The 25,768-nt window shown below is 48.3% G+C and overlaps 1 protein-coding gene across 4 annotated transcripts in view; it reads left to right on the forward strand.

The window, feature by feature from the left end:
- The window catches only part of LOC119967651 (muscular LMNA-interacting protein), a 229,085-nt gene that overhangs the window by 137,235 nt on the left and 66,082 nt on the right, over window positions 1–25,768 (forward strand). For all 4 annotated transcript variants that reach the window (XM_038800451.1, XM_038800453.1, XM_038800452.1 and 1 more), the window contains 5 exons: window positions 1,823–3,601; window positions 4,211–4,279; window positions 24,392–24,463; window positions 24,561–24,647; window positions 24,767–24,826. In XM_038800451.1, coding sequence (XP_038656379.1) covers window positions 1,823–3,601; window positions 4,211–4,279; window positions 24,392–24,463; window positions 24,561–24,647; window positions 24,767–24,826 — 2,067 coding nt within the window. The remainder of the gene's footprint in view (window positions 1–1,822; window positions 3,602–4,210; window positions 4,280–24,391; window positions 24,464–24,560; window positions 24,648–24,766; window positions 24,827–25,768) is intronic.

A 25,768-nucleotide genomic window follows, 5' to 3' on the forward strand; every position in this document is an offset into this window, starting at 1 on the left:
GAGGGGGGGGGGGGGGGGGGCGGGCGCAGTTACTACTACGAAGATGCTTACCTGTAAATATGTATGTTAATTTTTGCGTGTTTGTTTGTTGTTTTTTTTTTGTTCTTTTTCTCTCCTAACAATTTGTAATTTGTTCAATATAAAATATGAAAACTGAATAAAAACATTTATAAAAAAAAAAAAAAAAACTTAGTTGCTTGTTCGTGGGGTGGGAGAATTTCGGGAAAATAACTTCTCATATGCACACAATTACATCCCTCCTTTTAATGTTTTTTAAAAAACTCTCCATTTATAAAGGAACCAAATTCCTTTTTAATCTTTTATTTCCAATTATTTTGTGATTTATTTTCTTCAACTTTGCCAAAGTCTTGTCCCTAGGAATTTGAACCAACCAGAATTTTTATTAACGTAACAAATTTGAAGAAAAATATTATCATAGTCAAGTGCAGGTTAAGTGGATTTGCCGTGGTAAATTGTCCCTTAGTGCTCAAAGATTAAGTGGGGTTACAGGTTTACGGGGGGAGTGGGCTTCGGTAAGCTGCTTTTTCAGAGGGTCGGTGCAGACTCGATGGGCCAAATGGACTCCTTCTGCACAAAAAAGTAACATATGCCTGCACATATCTTTTTTTATGAAGGCTGACTCTTTGCATTTTCTATCCTCCCCTTCCCTTCCTTGTGTACCTTCTGCCTTTCACTGTCTCTGGCTGAGTGTGTGTGTGTAACCTGCTCTCAGGCTTCTGCTGATGATCTGAAAAGCTTGCTAGAGAGCAGTGGAGGAACATATCCTTCCCACTCCGTACAGAGGGCTATGAACCAGTTGGCAGCTCCCTGTGGTATGCTTGAGTAAGGGTGGTTCCGTGAAGAGGACTGCACACGTGAACCTGCCTGTTTATTCCCAAGGCCTTTGATGAAGCTTCAACATGTTGCAAGACTGGATTGTTTATTTGGACAAACATACTTTGGCAGCTACTGTTTTCCGCTGTAGTTATCTGCCAGAGACATCCCAAATGCATACAGGCTCCAAGTAGCTCCTCATGACTCAAGTCAGAAAACAAGTAGCGCAGGGCTTGAATCACTTCGACGTACAGAACACGAAAACTGCTACTTATTATTGACATATGGCCCTGAGAAGACTTCAATTAAGTTTACCAGTGCGCTTGAGTGGCTACTATTGATGTTTATACAGAGAGGAAAACATTAGAGGGAAACTGTTTTGTGATTAACATTTATAGGACAGATAGAAACCCTTTGACTGAGCTGAGTCCTATCAAGGTCGAATAATTACAAAGTGACAATTTTCAGCAAAGTAAGGAATTGCTCGTGGGTGACATATCGATTTTATATTTCAAATACTGATGAAGTTTTATTTCACACACTTGGAAGCAGGGTGACAATCGATGTTTAATTATGCCCTTTTGGTTACGATTGACTGAAATGAACATGTGTAAGAACATGTGCTGCAAAGTTTTTTCCCTCATCAACCAGAGTGTTCAGGAGCTTTCAATCTGTTTGAACTGTTTTTGCCTGTGCACTCTTTTTACCAATGGACTCGCAATCCACTGATTTGAAGTAATAACCCAGGCAATGTGAGTTTAAATCTCGCCAAAAGCAGTGTGAGACTTTGAATTCAGCCTTAAAAAATGGAACCTGGTATGTGTGAACTTGACCGTGAAGCTGTCAGATTGTTGCTAAAATCCAATTGGTTCACCAATGCCATTCGAGGAATTTATTATATATATAGTCAAGTTTTCATGACCATATTGCTTTCACTTATTTTCTCCTTTTTAAAAAAACTTTTTTTCTCCTTTTTTACTTATTACAGTCAAGCACTTCTTCTCGTACTCCTGATAACCTCACTACTCAACCACTAACTTTCACAATTGGGAATGGAGAATCCAGCCCTGCTGACCTGCGACGTGCTTGCAGTTCATCCTTGTTAAATAAATCTTCACTCTGTTTTCCCACCAAAACAAATTTAGAAAAGAAATCCTCCAGTTTACCCAGAGCCACTTTCTTGACTTCTTCAGAGACATCCTTTTTATCTTCCAGTTCCTTGCCCTCAGGCCTTCATACAAAGTCCCTGTCCCCATCAGCCTCCCCTCTTACAAAGTCTAAAACAGCTTCACCTTCCTATCCCCCATCTCCATTACTGAGCTGTAGTGATTTGCAGTCTTCCCCAGCCTGGTCCTCCTCATCTTTACCTTCTTCACGATCCACCATGTGCTCTTCAACTTGTGTGCAGTCATCGCTCCATTCATCCAGGCAGAATATGCGTTCTCCCACTTCGCAGCAAATCTCACGCCATTCTCTTAGAATTCTTAATGATTCCAGTTTGACCTCAACACCCACTAATGTCACCAGATCTGCTGTGGTATCTTCCCCTCCAACTCAGTTGTCATTATTGACTTCAATTCTAAGGTCTGGAAAACGGCCTCCTCTGCCATACAAATCTTCAGAACCATCAAAACTAGTCTCCTCGGCCTCATCCCTGAGCAACATCGGTTCCCAATCTTCTAGAAAATCTCAAATTCCCACAACGCCACAGCCCTCATCTTCCTGTCAAAAAGCCAGAATGCTTTCCTCCACTCCAGGGAAGTTTCTGTTGGATTCTTCTGGAATACGTGGAGGCATTTCTTCAGCCTCATCAGGGTCCCTAGCCTCTCCTTTGTCCCCAGAGCCTGGAAAACGTTCTGTTCATTCCTCGTTTCAATCTTTATCTCAAAGACGTGGAAATATTTCCACAGAGACGGCTCAAATTCCATCAGGCACCTCGTCCGGAAAGCATAATGCTGATGGTTTGAGTCCAGGGAATTCCACAGCCGCACCAACTTCAATGCGTCATGGCTCAAAGCTTCTTCCATCACCCCATTGTCCTTCCCCAAGACATGGACTGCTTTCCCCCAGCACAGCACAGTTTTCTTCACATCGTTTCTCACCAATCAACTCCTTCTCTCCAACGCAAGAGCCGGTGCCTCCTTTAACAAGCCCCACTTTAGATCATTTGCCCTCTGAAAGAGCTAGTAAAATATCCCCCTCCCCACATTATTTGAGTTTAAATTACTGCCCTGCAAAACTTGACAGTCTGTCTCTTACTCCAACAAGTCCTCGCCTTTCTCCTTCTGCACGGCTCTATAATATTTCCCCCTCATCAGAACATTATGTTTCATCTTCCACAACCCCCACTTCTTCATCTCCTACTCCAGTTAACTCTTCCCCACAATCTGGTTCCATTACGCCTACTCCTCTGAATGTCAGTTCTTTATTCTCTCCCCAAAGATCAATTTCCATTTCTCCTGCCCCAAATCAAGTCACCTCCCATTCCTCTTCCCATTCCCCTACCCCAACTTATTCTACCCCACTAAGACCTCTTTCACCAGGACAGTTACCTTGCCATCTTTCCCCTTCCCTTAGATCCAATGCTAGTGTTGTTAATCCGGCTCGCTCTGCAGCACATTCCTCTAACCCGAGACTCGATATAACATCACCTGGTCCAGCCCAGTCCCCTCCACTACCAACACATTTCTCAAGGTCTGACGCACAATCTCCAGCACAATCCTTATCCTGTTCCACTGAGAATGTGACTAAGAAACCAGAACAAAAGGTACTTTGCATCTCTTTCTTTTGCATGTTTATAGATAATGATGAATACTGTTTACTTGGAATGACCCTTTCATCCTTTGATCTTATTAATTAACCTGCATGAAATAATTGACGTTCGGTGAATCTATTTAGATGGCTCATCTTCCTCTTCTGGTACTAATGAGAAAGAATCCTGCATTGCTTTAACTTGCCTGAGTTTGCCAGATTGATATCTCAATAGTTTTCATTCCTATTACGTTAAATACTGATTCTCTGAGCTTTAAAATTTGCTCAACAGGATTCTTGTGAAATAAACATTCCCTCCATTTTAGCATCATTCTTTCGAGACCTGGGGTGAGGTACTGAAAATTGCTCCTTAATTGGCCCCTTTTAAAAAAAAATACTGCATTGCAAATGGAAAGCAAAGTTAATGGACATTATTGGAGATGAATTTATTGCAAGATTACAAAAGATGGTTTGTTACCACATTTGCAACTCATTTTATAACCATAATCTTATAGTCTTCAATCATCTCTGTTCAGTAATAAACCTTTTTGCTATTTTTACTGCAGCGGCAAAATTTCACTGCTTGTTCCTTTTTTTTTGATTATTTCCCTCACTTCTTCTGCAGTACAAGATCAAGTCAAGTTATAAGGCTTTTGCAGCAATACCAACAAACACACTGCTTTTGGAGCAGAAGGTCAGTGTCAGCAATAGGAAACTTTGCTTCAATAGTACTGCTTTCTTCTTTATAATGAGTCAACAAGCATTAAGTAGACTATTGACAAACTTTGAGGTTGCTGATGGTGGTTGGGGGAGGAGTGAGCGAGGTGAATCCTTTCTGTAATACAGTCAAGGATCTTAAACCAGCATCATGTTTAATAATATTACAAATGTTACTGCATGTTGAATGGTTGTCGTGAGGTGGATATCTTCCCAGTATTTTGTTCTGTAGTATGATGTGTTTTTTGCAAAGGATTCTTACTCTGTCTTGTGAAAGCACTTCTGTCTTGAAAACAAAGGACTCTTATACTGCATGTACTCCGCTCAAATATTAGAAGATTTCTTGCATGTCTGTTGTGCATTAACCAGAATACCTGCAGTCGCTGTCTTGTTAAAGTAAACATGCATTATCACAGTTCTCTGTGTCGCTCTCTCTCTCTGTGTACCCATGAAAAGGGAGATGAGTGGGCAGAGTGGGGGGAGGTGCGTGTGGAGGGTGTAGGGGGTGGATTGAAAGGGGGGGGGGAGCTAAAAGGTGGGAGGGGCTCTCAGTGACCCCATTTGCTCATTTGGGGGGAGGGGCGCGTTCCCCCATCAGACACACGAAGCACCGACCGGCGACTCCGAGCCGGTGTGTCCCGAGGGTCTTGGCAGCTTAGCCACCAATAATCATGTCCACTGGTTCCCCTTTGTCTAACGTCCTTGTTACTTCCTCAAAGAACTCTAACAGATTTGTCAGACACGACCTCCCTTTGACAAAGCCGTGCTGACTCAGTCCTATTTTACCATGCACTTCCAAATGTGCCCTACACTTCAAAAGTACTTAATTGGCTGCAAAGTACTTCAGCTACCCTCAGTTGTATAAATGCTAGTGTTCTTTCTTTTTAATTTATTTGTTTCAATTTATGTTATGATGAAGGCTATTAAAATGCTTGGATAAGGCTTGGACACTGAAGAATATCCTCCCTCTCTCAGGAAAAAAAAATAACAGCCATCCCTGAGAAAATACTTTTCATGAAAAACAAATAAGCAGCCCACTTGGCTCGACTGGGTCGAGCAACAGTACACAAGATGATCGACGCCATTGAGGCCAAAGCTGCCCACTTGATCAGCCTCTCATCGACTAGCCTGATTGGTGCCTGCAGTGTGAATTATCTATACTGCTCCACAACGACTCACCAAGGTTCCTTCTGCAGCTCATCCTAAACCCGTAATCTCCACCACTTAGAAGGACAAGGCTAGCAGGTACATGGGGACATCACCTGCAAGTTCTCCCCATTGGAAAATGCATTTCTAAATGGGGTAAAAGGATCAAAGAGATTTAGCGACCACAAATCACTAAATGTTTTTGATACAGGTTAATAAGGCCATTTTCTAAAAAATCAGCAGTCAAACACTGGCTCATTGCAGAGGGACACCATTAAAAAACAGAGCAGTTATGTTAAAATTGTTCCCCAGAAGCCTGTCCACTAACGTCACCCACCGAGCTGTGTGTCTCTGCACTGGTGAAAGATAGGGATGGTATCTGTGACGCATCGATGGTGGTCTCCTCAGTGATCTCCTCTGAGTTGGTATCTTGGGTGGCAATAGGGGGGAATGGCCCCATCATATGGAGATCCTGCGAGAGAATGGCATGTAGTCAGTGAGAGGGGAGGATCATTTTGTCTGACACAAACAACTCACTTGAATCAGGTCATCTGGGAGAGATGGGCAGTGGATACTCTACCTCTGTGGTGCAGCCCAACCTACCAACCTCGCTGTCGGTGATGACTCTCTCCTCGGTCAACCCTGCGTTCTCCAGTGCCCATTCATAAGGGTTGAGGACCTGGATCTCTGGTCTGCGCCCAGCCTTGGCCCTCTCACACTTATTATGGGCTATCTTCTCCTGCGGCCCAAAGAAACGGCATCGTGAGCTGCATGTGTGAAGGGTCAGGGGAGTCTATAGCAGGTGGCATGTGTGGGGACCGCACCTGGACATGAAGATGTTGTGCTGGTCAGTACCAGTGGGTTCTGAGGAGCAAGCACGAAGATCAGGGGCGGAATTCTCCGCAACCGGAAAAAATTGGCAAAACCGTAGTGATAGCCTCGGAGGCCACTCCTCACCCCCTATTCTCCCCTACTGGTGGGGATAGGAGGGCCGTGCCTGGAAACTCGGCCGCCGGTCCTTGTCCCTGGCCTCAAGGCCCGGCGCGCCAAGAATGACGCCACGGCGGCGCCTAATGACGTCAGCCGCGCATGTGCGGGTTGGGCAGCTCAAACCCGCGCATGCGCGGTTGCCGTCTTTCCCCTCAGCCGCCCCGCAAGACGTGGCGGCTTGATCTTGTGGGGTGGCGGAGGGGAAAGAGTGCGTCTCTTAGAGACGCCGGCCCGACGATCGGTGGGCACCGATCGCGGGCCAGTCCCCTCCCGAGCACGGTCGTGGTGCTCGATCCCCAATCCGCCCCCCCATAGGCCCCACACTTACCTGGCGCACCATGTTCACGATGGCAGCGACCAGGTGTGGTTGCCGCCATTGTGAGTAGGTCAGGAACGGCAGGCTGCTCGGCCCATCCGGGCCGGAGAATAGCGGGTGTGCTGGAGAGTAGCCATTCTGCCTCCGTCGGGCGACTCTCCATGGATTTCCGCGAATATGCCGACCACGGACATTTGGCCAGTGGGGAGAATAGCGGGAGCGCGTCAGACTGGCGTCGCGGTAAAAACGGCGCGGCCCGCTATTCTCCCACCCATCGTGGTTGCGGAGAATTGCGCCCCAGATGTTGGGAGGGTATAAGATGTTAGCCAGTGATTTGTGGGGGAGTATTGCTGGGAATTTGAAGGGTGGCAGGCAGAACTGATACCAGGGTGGAGGTGGTAACTTACCCTTGCATCTCAGTAGAGGTCATTGGTCTTTTTCCAACAGAGTACGGGGGCCTCCTTGTCATGCTGGCCAAACTGAAAGCCACTGCCTCCCAGGATATTGAGGAACTATGGCTCCTTTTTTCCCTCTCTTTCTTCATGGAAGCCTTCAAGGAAACCTCTAAAAAATGAGGTTTGGCCCTTTAGCTGCATAAAACACATTGCTTTTTGTCTCCCGACACTCAGCTAGAGGAAAGGTCCTCCAGATACCCTCTGCTGTGTATTCGCGATCAGAGACTTGCCAACAAAATGAATGGGAGAGGTTCACCTGTTGCCAAAACAGGCCAACAAATTTCTCATCATTTACAATTTTGGAGAAAGATCCTTTTGTCACGTTGCCTCTTTACAAACTTGCGTGAATGCAGTTTGCAGGCTCAAGGGGCCAGATGGCCTACTCCTGCTCCTCTTATGTTCTTGACAACACAACGTTTGAATATAAATAAATCTTTTGTTGCTTTTTTATAGTCTGCAATTTTTTAGATGAATACTGAAGCCATTCACAAAATAATAGTGTAAATGTGTCTTTGTTACCTGTGTTAACACTCTCGGAATCAGCGCAGAAATCTGTTGGAATCTCAAGTCTAGGTGGTTCATACTGTGTAGTAATGATGCGGACATTAGCAACTGCCACTAAGTAGGCATTCTGAACCTCAACCACAAAAAATTCATACAAGTAATATATGTAATGCATGAATAATTTTCAATAGTGTATAGATGGTAAAACTTTCTTAGAATCCTGGGCCACATTCGATGGCCCCGCCCCCATTGCCTTCTGAGGCGGAGAGTTCCAAAGTCGCAAATACTCTGAGAGAAAAATATTCTCCTAATATCTGTCCAAAAATGAAATGAAAATCGCTTATTGTCATGAGTAGGCTTCAATGAAGTTACTGTGAAAAGCCCCTAGTCACCACATTCTGGCGCCTGTTCGTGGAGGCTGGTACGGGAATTGAACCGTGCTGCTGGCCTGCCTTGGTCTGCTTTAAAAGCCAACGATTTAGCCCAGTGTGCTAAAAGAGTGGCACCTAATTTTAAAACAGTGCCCCCTAGTTCTGGACTTACCCAGAAGAGAAAACATCCATCCACCTTGGCAATTCCGGTCAGGATCTATATGCTTCAATACAATCACCCTTCAGTCTTCCAAACACCAGTGGAAACAAGTCCAGCCCCACCAACCTCATAAAATCGCAAAACTTTACAGCCCCAAAGACGGATATTCGGCCCATCCTGTCTGCACTGGCTCTCCCACTGAGCATTATGACTTAGGATCACATTGTTTCTTTTCAGATAATCATCTAATGCCTTCTTCAATGCCTCAACTGAACTTGCCTTCATTACACTACCAGGCATTACATTCCAGATCCAAACCACTCGCTGTGCAAAAATGTTTCTTCTTACATCACATTTCTTTGCCCTCTCACTCTCGAACTTTTTATGAGTGGGAACAGTTTCTCCCTATCTACTCTGTCCAGCCCTATCATGATTTTGAACATGTCTATCAAATCTCCTCTCAACTGTCTTCTTTCCAAAAGAACAGCTCAACCTCTCCAATCTATCCTCATAACTGAAGTTTCTCATCTCTGGAACCATTCTTGCAAATCTCTTCTGCACTCTCTAATGCATTCATATCTTTCCTACAGTGTCCCGCCCATAACTGTACACAATATCCAGTTGAGGTTTATCCAGTGTATTGTATAAGTTCAACATAACCTCCTTCTCTTGTACTCTATGCACCTATTAATAAAGCCAAGAATACTATATGCATCATTAATTGCTTTCTCCACCTATCCTGCTACCTTAAATGATTTATGCACATATACAGCCAGTTCCCTCTGCTCCTGCACCTCCTTCAGAATTTTACCCCTTATTTTATAATGTTCTCCATGTAATCCCAACCAAAATACATGACCTCACTCTTCTTCACATTGAACTTCATCAGCCATCTATCTGCTCGCTTTGCCAATTTGTCTATGTCCTTTTGAAGTTCTATAGCATCATCATCGTAGAATCCCGATAGTGTAGAAGGAGGCAGTTCAGCCGATCGAGTCTGACCGATCCTCTGAAAGAGTTACTACCCCCAAATCCCACCTAACCTTCGGACACTAAGGGGCAACTTAGCATGGCCTATCCACCTAACCTGCACATCTTTGGACTGTGGGAAGAAACTGGAGCAGCCGGAGGAAACCCACGCAAACACGGGGAGAAAGTGCACACAGTCACCTGAAATCGGAATCGAACTCGGGTCCCTGAAGTTGTGAGGCAACAATACTAACCATGTTTTCTCTTCACAGTTTACAGTACTTCCAAGTTTCGTATTATCCGCAGACTTTCAAATTGACCCCCGCACACCATAAGACCATAAGAAATGAAAGCAGGATTAGGTCCTCAGCCCATTAAGTCTGCTCCGGCATTCAATCATGGCTGATATTTTTCTCATCCCCAATCTCCTGCCTTCTCTCCATAACCCCTGATCCACTCCCAGATCTAGATCATTTGTATTTATCAAGAAAAGCACGGATCCCAATACTGACCCCTGGGGGAACACAACCACAAAACGTTCTCCAGCATGAAAAGTATCCATTCATTGTTACTCTCCGCTTCCGCTTGTTCAGCCAATTTTGTATCCATTTTGCTACTGTTCCTTTTATTCTTTGAGTAAAACCTTTCAGAAGTATATTAAGACAAATAGTGTGGCATGGAGAAATATGGAATTATTAAATGCAGGTGACAATGTAATTGAAAATTAAGAAATGGCAGACTTGCAAAATTCTTACTTTGTATCGGACTTCACAGTAAAAAATTATGATAAAAATTTAGTGGTTTTGTAAAACCTAAAAGTAAATTGACGGACAGAAGCCTACGAGGTTGAATATGAATAAAAAATAGTAATAATATAAATAACTTGACAAAAGTTAGCAGGCATGAAGGCACAATGTTTAGCACTGCTGCCTCACTGCTCCAGCGAACCGGGTTCAATTCCGGCCTTGGGTGTCTGTCTGTTTGCACTTTCTCCCGTGTCTGCATGGGTTTCCTCCGGGTGCTCCGGTTTCCTCCCACAGTCCAAAGATGTGCAGGTTAGGTGGATTGGTCATGATAAAATTGCCCCTTCGGTCCAAAGATGTGTAGGTGGGGCTATGGGGATAGGGTGGGTAAGTGGGCTTGGTAGGGTCCGTGCAGACTCGATGGGCCAAATGGCCCCCTTCTGTACCTTAGGGATGCTACGATTCTATAAAAAATATACAAATCTCAAACCTAGGTATTTTCACCCTGGGATATTAAAAGAATCGGGTGTAGAATTTTTCGATGTTTTAGTCTTGAGCTTGCAAAACTCTTAACATTAGTAATTGTTCCTTTAGCTTGGAAAATTGTCTATGTATCCTCCTTGCATAGGGGAGATACAAACTAGGGAATGTCAGTTCCATTAGTCCAACATCTGCTGTGGAGATGTTGCTAGAGTGTTGTTAAGAACAGTGACTAAGCAGTTGGACAGTATGAGCTAATCAAAATAAATTAGTAAAGATTCGTAATAGATAAGTCATGCTTAATGAACCTTGTTAAATATTTTGAGGAGGTAGTAAAGGTGGTAGATAAGGGAATGTCTACGGCAGTCATTTATGTGGCTTTCCGGAAAGCATTCACTAAGATTCCACATAAGAGACTGGTAACAAAGATAAGAGCACATGGAAATGGAGAGAGGTATTGACAGGAATAGGGTATCGGTTTGGAGGTGGGAAACACAGTGGGTGGATATATAATTTAATTGGCAGAATGTAACCAGTCGTATCCTCTGGGGGATTTAATTTTTCTCGATATTTATAATTGAATTTATAATTGAAAAGGAATAGATAGCACCAGGTTAGGTGGTACAGTGAATAATATAGATGGGAGCAAAAGGTGAGCGGGCAAAATTGTGTCAGTGTGGGAAAGTGTTGTCAACTACTTTGGACCTGAGAAAATCATATTGAAGTGCTTTCTGATGCACTATCAATTATGATGAGACGAGAGTAGAGAATAATCGAGGCTTTATTACACAGAGATGTATGGCCTCCTGCAGCAGCTGATGAAATGGCTGCTGTACGAAAAGCACACACATTTATACTCCGCCTACTGGGTGGAGCCAGAAGGCAGGGATCTACCCCCGTATCTGTAGCACAAGGGTCTTACCGTAATACCAATATATACAATATAACACAACAGTGGTGACTACCACACTTTCTAAATGGCAAGAAGAGCAGAGAGATTCGGCACGTAAAATAACTTTAAAATAACGGATGTTGTCCTTTCATCTCAAGGCTGATGGGAACCAAGCCCAGCTTTCCAGCGCTCTGGTTAAATCCCATTCACAATACCACTTTCAATTCCGGGCTCTAAACCTTGGGAAGGATACATTGACTCTATTAGCTCATCTTATCCTTGAGAACCATCTTCTGCTCCTTTGACTCTATTTCCACTAAACTGCTGACCAGGCAACTTCCTTTCCTGGTTCCTATATTAGCTTCTCAAGTACTCTCTCTCTCTCTTCCCCCCCCCCCCCCCCAGCTCCTTTTCAAATCTGTCATTGTCACTAACATCACCCCCCTCAAAAATCCCACCCTTGACCCTGTCATTGCAAATGACCAGCCCGTTACTAACCTGCCCTTCCTCTCCAAAGTCCTTGTCAACTTGAAATCAGTGACCGTTTTCTCTGCGATTTCAATCCTCCAATCAGGTTTCTGCCCCACAGCGTCACTGAAACAATCCTCATCAAAGTTACAACTGCCTTTCTCTTTGACTGAGACTGTGGGAAGCTATCCTCCATCCTTCTCAACCATTCTGCAGTCTTTGACATGGTTGACCACACCTTCCGCTTCCAGTGCTTCTCCTCTGTTATTCAGCTGGGCAGGACTGTTCTCACCTGCATCCATTCCTATTTATCCAACCACAATCAGAAAAACAGCTTCTCTTATTGTTTATCTCTAAGGTCCCTTAAGGATCCATTCCGCCTTTTGATAATATCATCTGAGAACACAATACTCAATTTTTTGGTATTCTTTCATGACACATAGAATCCACAGTGCAGAAGGAGGCCATTCAGCCCATTGAGTCTGCACCAGCTCTTTGAAAGAGTACCCTACTTAAGCCTACGCCTCCACCCTATCCCCGTAACCCAGTAACCCCACCTATCCTTTTTGGACACTAGGGGCAATTTATCATGGACAATCAACCTGACCAGCACATCTTTGGACTGTGGGAGGAAACCAGGGCACCCAGAGGAAACCCATGGAGACACAGGGAGAATGTGCAGACTCCGCACAGACAGTGACCCAAGCCGGAAATCTAACCTGGGACCCTGAAGCTGTGAAGCAACTGTACTAACCACTGTGCTATCGTGCTGCCCATGATGTTGGAGAGGATCATGTTTGTGTCCCAACCCTAATTGCCCTTGAGAAGGTGATGGTGAGTCATCTTCTTGAACCACTGCAGTCCATGTGGTGTAGGTGCTCCCACAGTTCTGTTAGAGAGGGAGTTCCAGGATTTGACCCAAAAATTCCACACTTGCACTGATGACACCCATCTCTACCTCATCGCCATGGAAGGGTCCTTTCTGTTGATTCCCTTATTTTCCCTTTCTTTATTGTTTTGCCATTTTCATTTTTGATCCGTGGATGCTTAATGGAGATGCATCTTTACGTCAAGCAGCAGAAAGCATGAGGAATTCAAAGGTTACAACAGAGAATACTCTGCTGGCTTTGGACGAAAATTCTGATTTTTAGGCAACCAAGAGATGGGGTGCGTCTTAGTTCAATTGGTTGGCTTGTGGCCAATGATTTGGCCAAAAGGTTGTATTCTGCCCAGTAACAGGTGGTGATTGGGTCCTACTTGAGCTGTATGATTTTCAGAGACCCAATCCTGGACACTCAGGGGAAGGATCTGCTCTCCTCTCTGTCTCCAGAAAGATTGTGAGTTGCTGTATTTCTGAAACAGCAGAGACCTGACTGAATCTACAGTGAAAACAATTACAGACTGGAAAGCAGTAAACTAGACTTGAAAGCCTGGTTTGAAGGACAACGTGGTAAAGATAACAGTGGCACAGTAGTCAGCACTACTGCGTCACAACACCAGGGACTCAGGTTCAATAACAGCCTTGGATGACTGTCTGTGTGGAGTTCACACATTCTCTCCATGTCTGCATGGGTTACCTCCGAGTGCTCCAGTTTCCTTGCCCATTAGACTCCGGTTAGAGTGTCCAAAAAAAGTGATTAGTTGGGTTACAGGGCAGGGTGTGGACTTGGGCCTAGATAGATTTCTGAGTGGCGGTGCAGACTTGATGGACCGAATGGCTGCAGACTTGATGGGCCGAATGGCCTCCTTCTACACTGTCGGGATTCTATGACTCATTCAGCAGCCTATATGCTGCTGAAACCCTCATCCATGATTTTCTAATGTTCAGATCCAACTATTCTAATAATATCCTGGCCAGCCCTCTCTGCTCCCACCCCCTGTAAACGTACTCATTCAAAACTATGCTACCTATATCTTGACTTGCATAAAGTCACTTTCTTTCATCGCTCCTTTGCTTGCTGACTGACATTAACTCTTGATCCAGCAACATCTACAATTTAGAATTGTCATCCTTCTGTTTACTTCCCTCCTTGGCCTCACCCTTCCCTATCTCTCTAACCTCCTCCAGCCCTGCAAACATTTAAAAACTCTATGTTCCTCCACTTCTGGCCTCTAATGCATCCCTGATTTCCTTTGATCCACCATTGGTGACCGTTCCTTCACTTGTCTCAGCTTCAAGCTCACAATTTCACTCCCTAAACCTCTCTAGTTTTTAAAACCTTCTGTCACCTTCGAACGACTTCCGGGCGGCGAGCGAGGAGGTCGCAGGGAGAGGGGCTCCCGCAAGCGGTAGACAACAAGAAGAACAACCCCCCCCCCCCCCCCCCCCGACAGGCCGGACGGCGGAGGAGGAGCGCCGGCAGAGGAGCCGGAGCGGGAGCCGAGGAGCCGGAGCCGAGGAGCCGAGGAGCCGGAGCGGAGGAGCCGAGGAGCCGGAGCGGAGGAGCCGAGGAGCCGGAGCGGAGGAGCCGAGGAGCCGGAGCCGAGGAGCCGAGGAGCCGGAGCGGAGGAGCCGAGGAGCCGGAGCGGAGGAGCCGAGGAGCCGGAGCGGAGGAGCCGAGGAGCCGGAGCGGAGGAGCCGAGGAGCCGGAGCGGAGGAGCCGAGGAGCCGGAGCGGGAGCCGAGGAGCCGGAGCCGAGGAGCCGGAGCGGAGGAGCCGAGGAGCCGGAGCGGGAGCGGAGGAGCCGGAGCGGAGGAGCCGGAGCGGCGACAGGGGGGCCCAACAGCAGCAGGTCCATCCCCTCTCCCCCCCCCCCCCCCCACGCGGGCCAGGAGCGGTGCGGCGGCGGCGGCGGCCCCTCTTCTCTCCCCCCCCCCCCCCCACGCGACCCAGGAGCGGTGCGGCGGCGGCGGCCCCTCTTCTCTCCCCCCCCCCCCCCCACGCGGGCCAGGAGCGGTGCGGCGGCGGCGGCCCCTCTTCTCTCCCCCCCCCCACGCGGGCCAGGAGCGGTGCGGCGGCGGCGGCCCCTCTTCTCTCCCCCCCCCCCCCCCCGCGGGCCAGGGGCGGTGCGGCGGCGGCGGCCCCTCTTCTCTCCCCCCCCCCCCCCCCCCCCCAGCCAGCAGCGGGGACCCCCCCCCCCCCCAGCCAGCAGCGGGGACCCCCCCCCCCCCAGCCAGCAGCGGGGACCCCCCCCCCCCAGCCAGCAGCGGGGACACCCCCCCCCCCCCCCCAGCCAGCAGCAGGGACACAACCCCCCCCCCCCCAGCCAGCAGCGGGGACACAACCCCCCCCCCCCCCCCCAGCCAGCAGCGGGGACACAAACCCCCCCCCCCCCAGCCAGCAGCGGGGACACAACCCCCCCCCCCCAGCCAGCAGCGGGGACACAACCCCCCCCCCCAGCCAGCAGCGGGGACCCCCCCCCCCCCCCCAACCAGCAGCGACCACCGGCCCACTCGCCCCTCCCCCCCCCAACTGCTGTGACCACCACGTGGCAAAGACAAAGGGACTCTCTCTCCTGGTTGAGTGGGGAAAAAAGAAAAAAGAGACTTGTATTTCTGTTCTTCCCAAAAGAAAACTGGTAAAGAGAAAAGGGGTAGGGGAAATAAATTAAAAAAAAATAAAAAAATATATATATATATATATATATATATATATATATATATAATAATAAATAAAATAAAAATAGGGTGCGGAAAAGGGGGAAAAAGAAGAACAAAGGAGAGAAGAAAAGATGAAGGGGAAGGGGGAGAAAAAAGTGCCAGAAAGGAGCCAAGAGAAAGGGGGCACCGGAAGTAGACTGGGCAAAGGGAAAGCCAGCTCGGGCGAACGAGTCAACACGCGAAGCGGCGGGAAGGATGCTTCGCCGCATCCAGAAGAGCTAGACGGGCGGGCAACCTCTCCCCTGGGGTTAGAGGGGGGCGTGAATTGGAAGGAAGCCTTTGCCGAGGTGGCATTCAAGGCAGAGTTAAAAGCAGACGCAGAGGCCGCAGCACAGGCAGCAGTGACCAGGGCCATGTCAGGGGTGCAGCAGGTTCTGACCAGATTGGAGAAGAAAGTGGATGCCCAAGGGAAGATACTGGAAGCCCAAGGGAAGATACTGGAAGCCCAGGGGGCAACCATTAAAGAGCTGGAGAAGGCAGCGACTGACGCGAGCGACCGGGTCATATCCCTGGAGAGGGGAATGGTGAAACTGAGTGCAACACAGGGGAGCCTGAAGGGCAGGGTAGACGACCAGGAGATCAGCTCGAGAAGGCAAAATATCAAGATAGTGGGCCTGCCAGAGGGGATAGAGGGTAGAAATCCCACAACATTCGTGGCTGCGATGCTGGGCTCCTTAGTGGGGCGGGAAACTTTTCCCACCCCACCGGAAATGGACAGAGCTCATCGGTCACTGCGCCCGAAGCCCAAGGAAGGGGAAAAAACCGAGAGCAGTTATAGCCAGACTGCACCGGTACCGGGATAGGGAGACAATCCTGCGCTGGGCCAAGGAGAATAGAGCCTGCAATTGGGACGGGCACGCCATCCGAATCTACGAGGATTTTGGAGCGGACATAGCTAAGAGACGGGCGGAGTTCAACAGAGCGAAAGCAGCTCTCTATAAGAACAAAGTACGTTTTGGTATGCTGTACCCAGCAAAACTCTGGGTCACATACCAACACAAGGAATATTTCTTTACAGCCCCTGCCGAGGCGAATAGATTCGTCGAGGAGCACGGGCTGGAAAAAACGCCATGGGAAGTAGGGACGAGGGGCCCATGGCAAGGAGACACGTCATGCCGACGGGGGGGGTGGGGAGGGGCGAGGCAAAGCCAGCCCCCTCCCCCCTGGCAGGAACACCCAGAACGGAAAACAACCCAATGCCCTAGGGCCCGCTCCAGGTGGGAGGCCAGGCCCCGGCACGAGGGAACGGGAGTACTGGAGAGGGGAGAGGGGAAGCGGGACAGCAACCTCCGAGAGGGGAGCCACCGTGCTAGCAGGAAAGCTAGCGAAGGGGGCGCGCAACAGAGCAGGGCCGCAGCGCACCCCCAACAGGGGGGAAGGCGCCAGGCAGGGGAGGGGGGGGGATCACCCATCAAAGGTGGGAGAGCAAATGGGGACAGGAATGGGGGAGAGAGGGGCAATGGAGGGGTACACAGGGGTATCCCCGAAAGGGATAGAGCGGGGGGGGGGGGGCACCCGGGGGGCGAGAGACCAGGGAGGGGAAACGCAGGGACGAAGGGACAAAAGAGGCCAGTAAGGGAATAGGGCCACAAAGTGCCACAGACAAGGGCTCGAAACAGGGAACTGCTGCAAGCACCCACCCAGTACGGTCTGTGGGTGAAGGGGCCCCCCGGAGTGCAGGGGACTACCCGCGTGGCGGACACAAAGTGGACGGCCATGGCGGGTGTCCCCGGGACAAGGGGGAACCCCGGAGCGCAGGGACCCGACCGCATGGGGAGAGCAGTGATAGTGGACATCCTGGACGGCCCCCTAACATAGGGAAACCCCAGAGGGCAGGGGCGCGTCCACCGGACAAATATGGTTAACCCCACAGGAGCAAGGGGGCAGAAGCCCCCCACCAGAATAGTCACCTGGAACGTAAGGGGACTTAACGGCCCAGTGAAGAGATCTAGAGTCCTCACCCACCTTAGAAACATGAGGGCCGACATAGTCTTCCTCCAAGAGACGCACTTGAGGGAGCAGGACCAACTGCGGGTAAGAAAGGGCTGGGTGGGACAAACCTATCATTCCTGTTATGGGGCAAGGGCCAGGGGGGTGGCGATCCTGATTGGCAAGAGGACAATGTTTAGGGCGACAAAGACGGTTACGGACCCAGGGGGACGGTATGTCATGGTCAGCGGGGCCCTGGATGGGGCGCCGGTAGTTCTAGTTAACGTGTACGCGCCCAACTGGGACGACACGAGCTTCATCCAAAAGACCATGGCAGAAATCCCGGACATAGCGACGCACCGACTAATCATGGGGGGGGACTTCAACTGTGTACAGGACCCAACGACGGACAGATCAAACCCCAGAACGGGGAAAACCTCAAACATGGCAAGGGAACTCAACCACTATATGGAGCAGATGGGAGCAGTAGACCCCTGGAGATTCGCCCACCCGGGGGAGAAAGAATTCTCTTTCTTCTCCCCAGTACACAACGTGTACACCAGAATTGACTTCTTTGTGGTGGGGAAAACGGTGCTTCCAGAGATAGACAAGGTGGAATACTCCGCAATTGTGATATCAGACCACGCTCCACACTACATGGATGTGCGGCTAGAGACGGGAAGGGCCCAGCGCCCCAAATGGAGGTTGGACGGTGCCTTACTAGCTGACAAGGCCTTCAGCGAAAGGATAGCGCAGGCCATAGCGGAGTACACTGAGATCAACCAAAACGGGGAGGTCTCACCCTCCACGTTCTGGGAAGCGCTTAAGGCCGTACTAAGAGGGGAAATCATAGCCTACAAAGCGCAAAGAGATAGGGAGGAAAGGGTGGCTAGGCAGAAGCTGGTCGACTCCATACTGGAGGTAGACCATAAATACTCCGAGGCCCCGACTGTAGAACTCCTGGCGGAGAGAAAAGAATTACAAAGGAACTTTGACCTGCTCTCCACCAGGAAAGCAGTACACCAACTCCGCCAGGCACGCGGGGCCCTATACGAACACGGAGACAAAGCCAGCCGCCTGTTGGCCCACCAGCTGAGAAAGCAGGCAGCCAGCAGAGAAATTGCGCAAATCAGAGATACCAGAGGCACGTTGGAAACAGAACCAGAGAAGATTAACAAAACCTTCAAGGCCTTCTACCAAGAGCTGTACACCTCAGAGCCCCCAACGGGGAAGGCTGGGATGAACCGGTTTCTTGACGGACTGAACATACCAGTTGTGGGAGAGGGCAGAAAACGGGATCTGGAAGCACCACTAGCACTGGGAGAGATCATGGAGAGCATTAGCTCCATGCAGGCGGGGAAGGCGCCGGGACCGGACGGATTCCCGGCGGACTTCTACAAAAAATTTGCGACAGCGCTGGCCCCGCACATGCGGGAGATGTTCACAGACTCGCTAGCTAGGGGCACGTTGCCACCCACGTTAGCACAGGCCTCAATCTCGCTGATACCTAAGAAAGACAAAGACCCAACGGAATGTGGGTCATACAGACCCATATCTCTGCTGAATGCAGACGCCAAAATACTGGCCAAAATCCTAGCCAAAAGGCTAGAAGACTGTGTACCTGAGGTGGTCACAGAGGACCAGACGGGCTTTGTCAAAGGTAGACAGCTGACCGCGAACATCAGGCGCCTGCTGAACGTGATAATGACCCCCTCCGGGGAGAGAACACAAGAGGTGATCGTCTCCCTGGACGCAGAAAAGGCCTTCGACAGAGTCGAATGGATATACCTCATAGAGGTACTGGAGCGGTTCGGGCTTGGAACAGGGTTCACAGCTTGGGTAAAGCTCCTGTACAACGCTCCCATGGCGAGTGTACAGACCAACAATACCAACTCCCAATACTTCCAGCTGCACAGGGGCACCAGACAAGGATGCCCACTGTCCCCGCTGCTGTTCGCACTAGCAATCGAACCGCTAGCAATCGCGCTCAGGGCAGCAAAAAATTGGAGGGGGATCCGAAGGGGAGGTAGAGAGCACAGAGTCTCACTCTATGCGGATGATCTGCTCCTCTATATCTCGGACCCACAAAGCAGCATGGACGGAATCATCGCGCTCCTGAAAGAGTTTGGAGCCTTCTCGGGCTACAAACCCAACATGAGCAAAAGTGAGATCTTCCCATTACACCCGCAAGGGGGGGGGGGGGGGGGGGGGGGGGGGGGGGGGGGGGGGGGGCAGCACTAAAGGGGCTGCCGTTCAAACAAGCCCGACATAAATTCCGCTACCTGGGGATCCAAATAGCCCATGACTGGAAAGGGATCCACAAATGGAACCTCACCAGCCTGACGGAGGAAGTTAAAAAGGACCTGCAAAGATGGAACACACTCCCGCTCTCCCTCGCGGGGAGAGTTCAGACGATCAAAATGAACGTACTGCCCAGGTTCCTCTTCCTGTTTAGATCCATTCCGATCTACATCCCCAAGGCCTTTTTCAAAGCGCTGGACAAACTCATCATGGCGTTCGTATGGGGGGGTAAAAATGCTAGGATCCCAAAGAAGGTCTTACAAAAAACAAAAACCAGGGGAGGGTTAGCCCTCCCGAATCTACAATTCTACCACTGGGCAGCAACAGCCGAGCGAGTAAGGGGATGGATCCAGGAGCCAGAAGCTGAGTGGGTGCGTGCGGAGGAGGCCTCCTGCATGGGAACCTCCCTCCGGGCCCTCGCCACGGCAGCACTCCCATCCCCACCCAAAAAACACTCCAGCAGCCCAGTGGTGACAGCCACCCTCCAATCCTGGAACCAACTGCGGCAGCAACTTGGCCTGACCAAAATGTCGAACAGGGCTCCCATCTGCAACAACCATAGGTTCAAACCAGCACTGACCGACGCCACCTTCAAAAGGTGGAGGCAGGACGGGGGGACACTGACAGTCAGGGACCTATACACGGACGACAGGATCGCAACACTGGACGAACTGACAGAGAAATTTCAGCTAGCTGGGGGGAACGAGCTACGGTACCTGCAGCTCAAAAACTTCCTACGAAAGGAGACAAGGACGTACCCACAACCGCCACGACAGACACTACTGGAAGACCTACTGGACGCAAGTATCCTAGAGAAAGGGAACTGTAGTGACATGTATGACCGACTGGTAGATAGGGACGACACCGTACTGGACGCAACAAGGAGGAAATGGGAGGACGACCTGGGGATGGAGATCGGGTGGGGACTCTGGAGCGAAGCACTGCATAGGGTCAACTCCACCTCCACGTGCGCAAGGCTCAGCCTGACGCAACTAAAAGTGGTACATAGAGCCCACTTAACAAGAACCCGTATGAGTAGGTTCTTCCCGGAGGTGGAAGACAGATGTGAACGGTGCCAAAGAGGCCCGGCCAACCACGCCCACATGTTCTGGTCTTGCCCCAGACTCGTGGAGTACTGGACAGCCTTCTTCGAGGTAATGTCCAAAGTGGTGGGAGTGAGGGTGGAGCCATGCCCGATAGTGGCGGTCTTCGGGGTTTCAGAACAGCCAGATCTATTCCTGGGGAGGAGGGCGGATGCCCTTGCCTTTGCCTCCCTGATCGCCCGCCGTAGAATCCTGTTTGGCTGGCGGTCAGCAGCACCGCCCAGAGCTGCGGACTGGCTGTCCGACCTCTCGGAATCTCTCCAAATGGAGAAAATCAAATTTGCCATCCGAGGGTCGGACGACGGCTTCCACAGAACGTGGGAGCCATTCATGCAACTGTTCCGGGACCTATTTGTGGCCAATGTACAAGAGGAAGAATAGTCGGGGGAAGGTAGCGGGAGGGGGGGGGGGGGGGCTACAGGTTCGTTACGGGGGTTCGATGGCTAGCTAAGGCCCAAAACCAAGCTAAATAAACATGTTGAGGGGGGGGGGGGGGGGGGGGGCGCAGTTACTACTACGAAGATGCTACCTGTAAATATGTATGTTAATTTTTGCGTGTTTGTTTTTGTTTGTTTTTTTTTCTCTCTCCTAACAATTTGTAATTTGTTCAATATAAAATACGAAAACTGAATAAAAACATTTATAAAAAAAAAACCTTCTGTCTCCTTCTGCTAAAAGCAGACATTTTATCCTGATAACTCTCCTGACCAGTGCTTTAAGATATTTGGGCATGTTAAGGGTACAATTGTAATACATGGAGCTCTATTCCACTGTCATAAGGTCACTACTTGGCCTGACCAGCAGGGGTTGCTGCAGTATCACCAGACAGTTTGAAATGAATCAAACAGATGTCCTGCCTCTTGAGTTTTAAAGGGCTGCTTGCATTCCCATCTAGTCAGTGTTCCCTTTGCAATCACACCTGTGAAAGGGATGATTTTCTGTTACACTTGTGAAGAAAACAGGTAGTAGAGATTTAAACTGTGGCCAGATGCTGACATTGCCATCCATCTCAGTTTAAATTGGGCACAGTCCATATGATAAAAGGTAATCCTGTAATCAAATTGAACAGTTTCCAACAACCATATGACTGAAGGCCATTTGCTTTGCACGCAATATAAAATTAAGAATCTTACACTTCCCCGACTCATGGCTGACTCAGATAGGTTCCTTCCAAAATTACTTTATTTGCACTATATACATATTAAGCTTCAAGGTAAGTACATCTCTCGTGTATAGACTATTCCATATTTCTACAGAATCTCTAGCACAAGACTACTCATGTCACTATTACACATCATACACATCATTATCAGTGTATCATCGTACACACTGTCAAATGTACCTGTTACCCACCAATCCAACTGCTCAACAACAGCAATATTACATTTCAATTACATTGACACTTTTTCATTCTTAGCTCATGCCCTGACTCTAACTTGTCCCTTGTACTGTTTTCCCTCAAGGCGTGGTCTCTCGGCTCGCACCAATTTTCATGAAATTGTTGCATTTGCAGAAATAGGTCATTAATCCTACCACAGAAACTTAGAGTTGCCATTTACAACTTATTTGTTAATGATGGAATTATTGTTTCAGCAATGCCAGTCAATGCTCTGCCCCGAAAGGGAACAATTTAAACTGATGTCTCCATAGTAAAGTATGGTTAGAGATTGTGTTTTCTTGGTTTCTTTTTTCCTTCACCTGGAGTAACTCTAATTCATCTTGTCTCTTTCTTTGACATTTCTGCGTTTCCTTCTCAATCATTATTCCGATTGACTAAGGCGATAAACTGTTACTCCCATTGTTCGCCAAGGTCCCATTGCATTGTTGTCAACTCACACTTCTAGGACAAACCACTTTTGAGCTGAAGGATGAGGAAAAGGCTTTAACTATAATGTGACATGCTGCGAGGTGCCCTTCTCCAACAGATTTCTGTCTTATTATTTCAACTTTAAACATTGGAACCTCCATCATGCCAATTGGAGAATTGCAACTCTTCTTAGTCGCAGACATTCAAAGACTAGAAAGTTGTGCAATGTGTTTCTGGAAAAGGACTGAGTGTGTCAGTTGAAAAGAACACGAGAGTGAAGAAGAAGTTCCCACGAGGGTGGAGGAGGAACGTTCATCAGTGAATATCATCGACAGAAAACACAAGGTTGGATTAACGAGATTCTAAGACGTGCAAACTTGGTGAAGGAGATGACTGAAGGAAGATGAGAAGGATGGTGACCAAAAGGGGGAAAGAGAATGACAAAGTTAGATGCTTTAAGACTGAGAACAAGAGGCTTCTACAAGAAACTGAAGAGGAATGAGCAAGACTGCGAGGCATGGAGAAATGAGCAGAGGACCTGTTCTTTGGGAAATCAGAGTACATATTAGTCCTAGGCTTGCTGTCTCAGTTAACAAGCTCCTCTCTATTTGCTTCCTTCATATGATGCATTCATTATTTATATCTCTGAGTTTTTGGGTAATCTTTTCCCTCTTTACTTTTTCCTTTCTGATCTTATCAATATATTTGGTTTTATACTTTGCTCAACTTGATTTCATTTTTAACTTTGTTCTTCTGCTTTTATTTAATGGTTTTCCAAATTTTCTGCAATTTTTCCCATTTAAAATGTTTTAAACATGAATTCTTAGTTTCCTGAAGAAAAACGAACCCTTTTTTGCTCAAGTTTTTGACTTTTGTTTCATAGTTTCAACTCAAACTGAGGCGGCGTTGTGTTACAGTTCACTCGTGTTGTGTCCGAGTTGCTGTGGCACTTTTACATGTTGTAGCCTGGAGCCAAGGACAGTGGTGGTCGAGGCTTCAATGTTCTTCCTGTCCCATGGCTGAGCAGGAAGGAGCCTCTCCCACTCTTACCACTTGCCATTGGCATGTGTTCAAAAGGATTTGCAGTTTGGTACTCAACCTGTTTGACCATGTTATGCATGCACCTTCCTTGCCCAGCAAGTCCTGTGTGGAACTCAAACTCGGATCTTCTGACTCAGAGGCAGGGACACTACCCATTACACCACAAGACCTAACTCCTTTCAAATATTTTGTTCAGAGAGACAGGTTGGAGATTATATGAATGAATGAAAACAAAGCTTATCCGATGCTCTGTGATCGTAGAGCAGCTGAGCCCCTGGATAGTTCTTTGAAAGTGGTCAGTCATATGTGAATGATGAAGATTGCTGTGTTCAATTGATATTTAATAATCTCGCTCAACTCTGTGAGCTGAGAGATGAGTGAAACTACAGAACTACGATGCATGATTCATGCCTCTAAAAATTCTTATTATCGCTGAACAAGGCCTTTAACGGCAGCAGTAAAATACCTTCTACAATTAAGCCAAGTTAATGCCCAAGAATGTAAGGAAAGAATGAAAAAGACCACTTCATCCGTCAAGGTTATCCCTTTGAGTCACATATTCCACTTTTAGGGAAGAAAGTGCCATTGGCATTCAGTGTAAGAATGGTCCACATTACGGATGGATATTCTCACTTACTGTGTCGTAGTGCATTCCCTTGTGCTAGAGGCACACAGGATAGGAAAAATCTCGGTTGATGTTGGGAGGGTGGGGCTGCTGGAGGGTTGTATTTGAGTAAATGATTGAGATGACGCTTTTTAATCAGGGTAGAAATTGGAGGTTGTGTGTAAATTATTTCATTTTTCCTTTCAATAGGCCATTGATGAGGCAATCAGTGACTCAGAGGAATCTGCAGCAGCCAACATGCCTGAGAAAACCCATTCACAAGTAAGCTTTGCAGATGCAGCATTGGCAATTATTGTGAGTGTGTTGTAATTCTGTGATTGTACCACCAGTATGTCTGACATTGTTTACCTTCACACAGTTCCTGTTTGAATCTGAGTCTCTCAGGCAGCAGTCTGAGGAGCTGTATGCTACTATTGAACAATTGCTTGAGGAACCGTTGCCAATGGTAATAAAAGAATCCAGCAAACATTTAACTTTTCTTTCCTGTTTCCACCTTGCTCCCGCCTCCCACCAAACACAGCTTTAACCATGTTCCTCACGTTTCATCCCCCACCCCTCTTCTAGCGCTGCTCGAGCTCTACTCCCAACTCCCTACGGAAGCCGCAGGACTCAAAAGCATACAAAGTACGTGAGTGATAATGCATGCACTGTCAAACCTGCATGTACCCGGAAGGTGCAGTGTTTCTGCTGAATCGGATAATTGAGACAAAGTTGATTCGCAGAAATAGGTGCAATCTTTGATACGGTTTTGCACCGATGAATACCAATTTTAATCACCCTACATTAAGAATATGACCAAATGCTGATTCACTGTTTCAGTATTTTTAGTCACATTGGCAAATCTCTGTAATTAAATGGCCCATTTCAGGGCCCCGGTGGGCAGCACGGCAGCACAGTGGTCAGCACAGTGGTTAGCACAGTTGATTCACAGCTCCAGAGTCCCAGGTTCGATTCCCAGCTTGTGTCACTGTGCGGAGTGTGTACATTCTCCCCGTGCCTGCGTCGGTTTCCTCCAGGTGCTCCGGTGTCCTCCCACACTCCAAAGATGTGCAAATTAGGTGGATTGGCCATGCTAAATTGCCCTTAGTGTCCAAAATGGTGGGGTGGGGTTACTGGGTTACGGGGATAGGATCGTGGTGTGGGCTTGGGTAGGGTTCTCTTTCCAAGGGCCGGTGCAGACTCGATGGGCCGAATGGCCTCCTTCTGAACAGTAAGTTCTATGATTTAAACTACAATGTCATTGTAGTTCATCAGCTGTTGACATGCACAATTATTCCAGGTTTATGAACCTTTTGATTCTGAATTCCTATTTTAATGTGTCACTTAATATTGAAAATGAATTATTCCACTTATTTTTATTTAAGTGGCTTTATTTTTGTGGTGCTATTATTATTATATTTTTTCCCAATTAAGGGGTAATTTAGCGTGGCCAATCCATCTAGTCTGCACATCTTGGGTTGTGTGGGGGTGGAGACCCATGCAGACATGAGGAGAATGTGCAAACGCCACATGGACACTGACCCGGCGGCGGGAATGAACCCGGGTCCTCGGCACCTTGAGGCAGCA

Source organism: Scyliorhinus canicula, chromosome 6 (genome assembly GCF_902713615.1).
Source record: "Scyliorhinus canicula chromosome 6, sScyCan1.1, whole genome shotgun sequence".
Classification (NCBI taxonomy): Eukaryota; Metazoa; Chordata; class Chondrichthyes; order Carcharhiniformes; family Scyliorhinidae; genus Scyliorhinus; species Scyliorhinus canicula.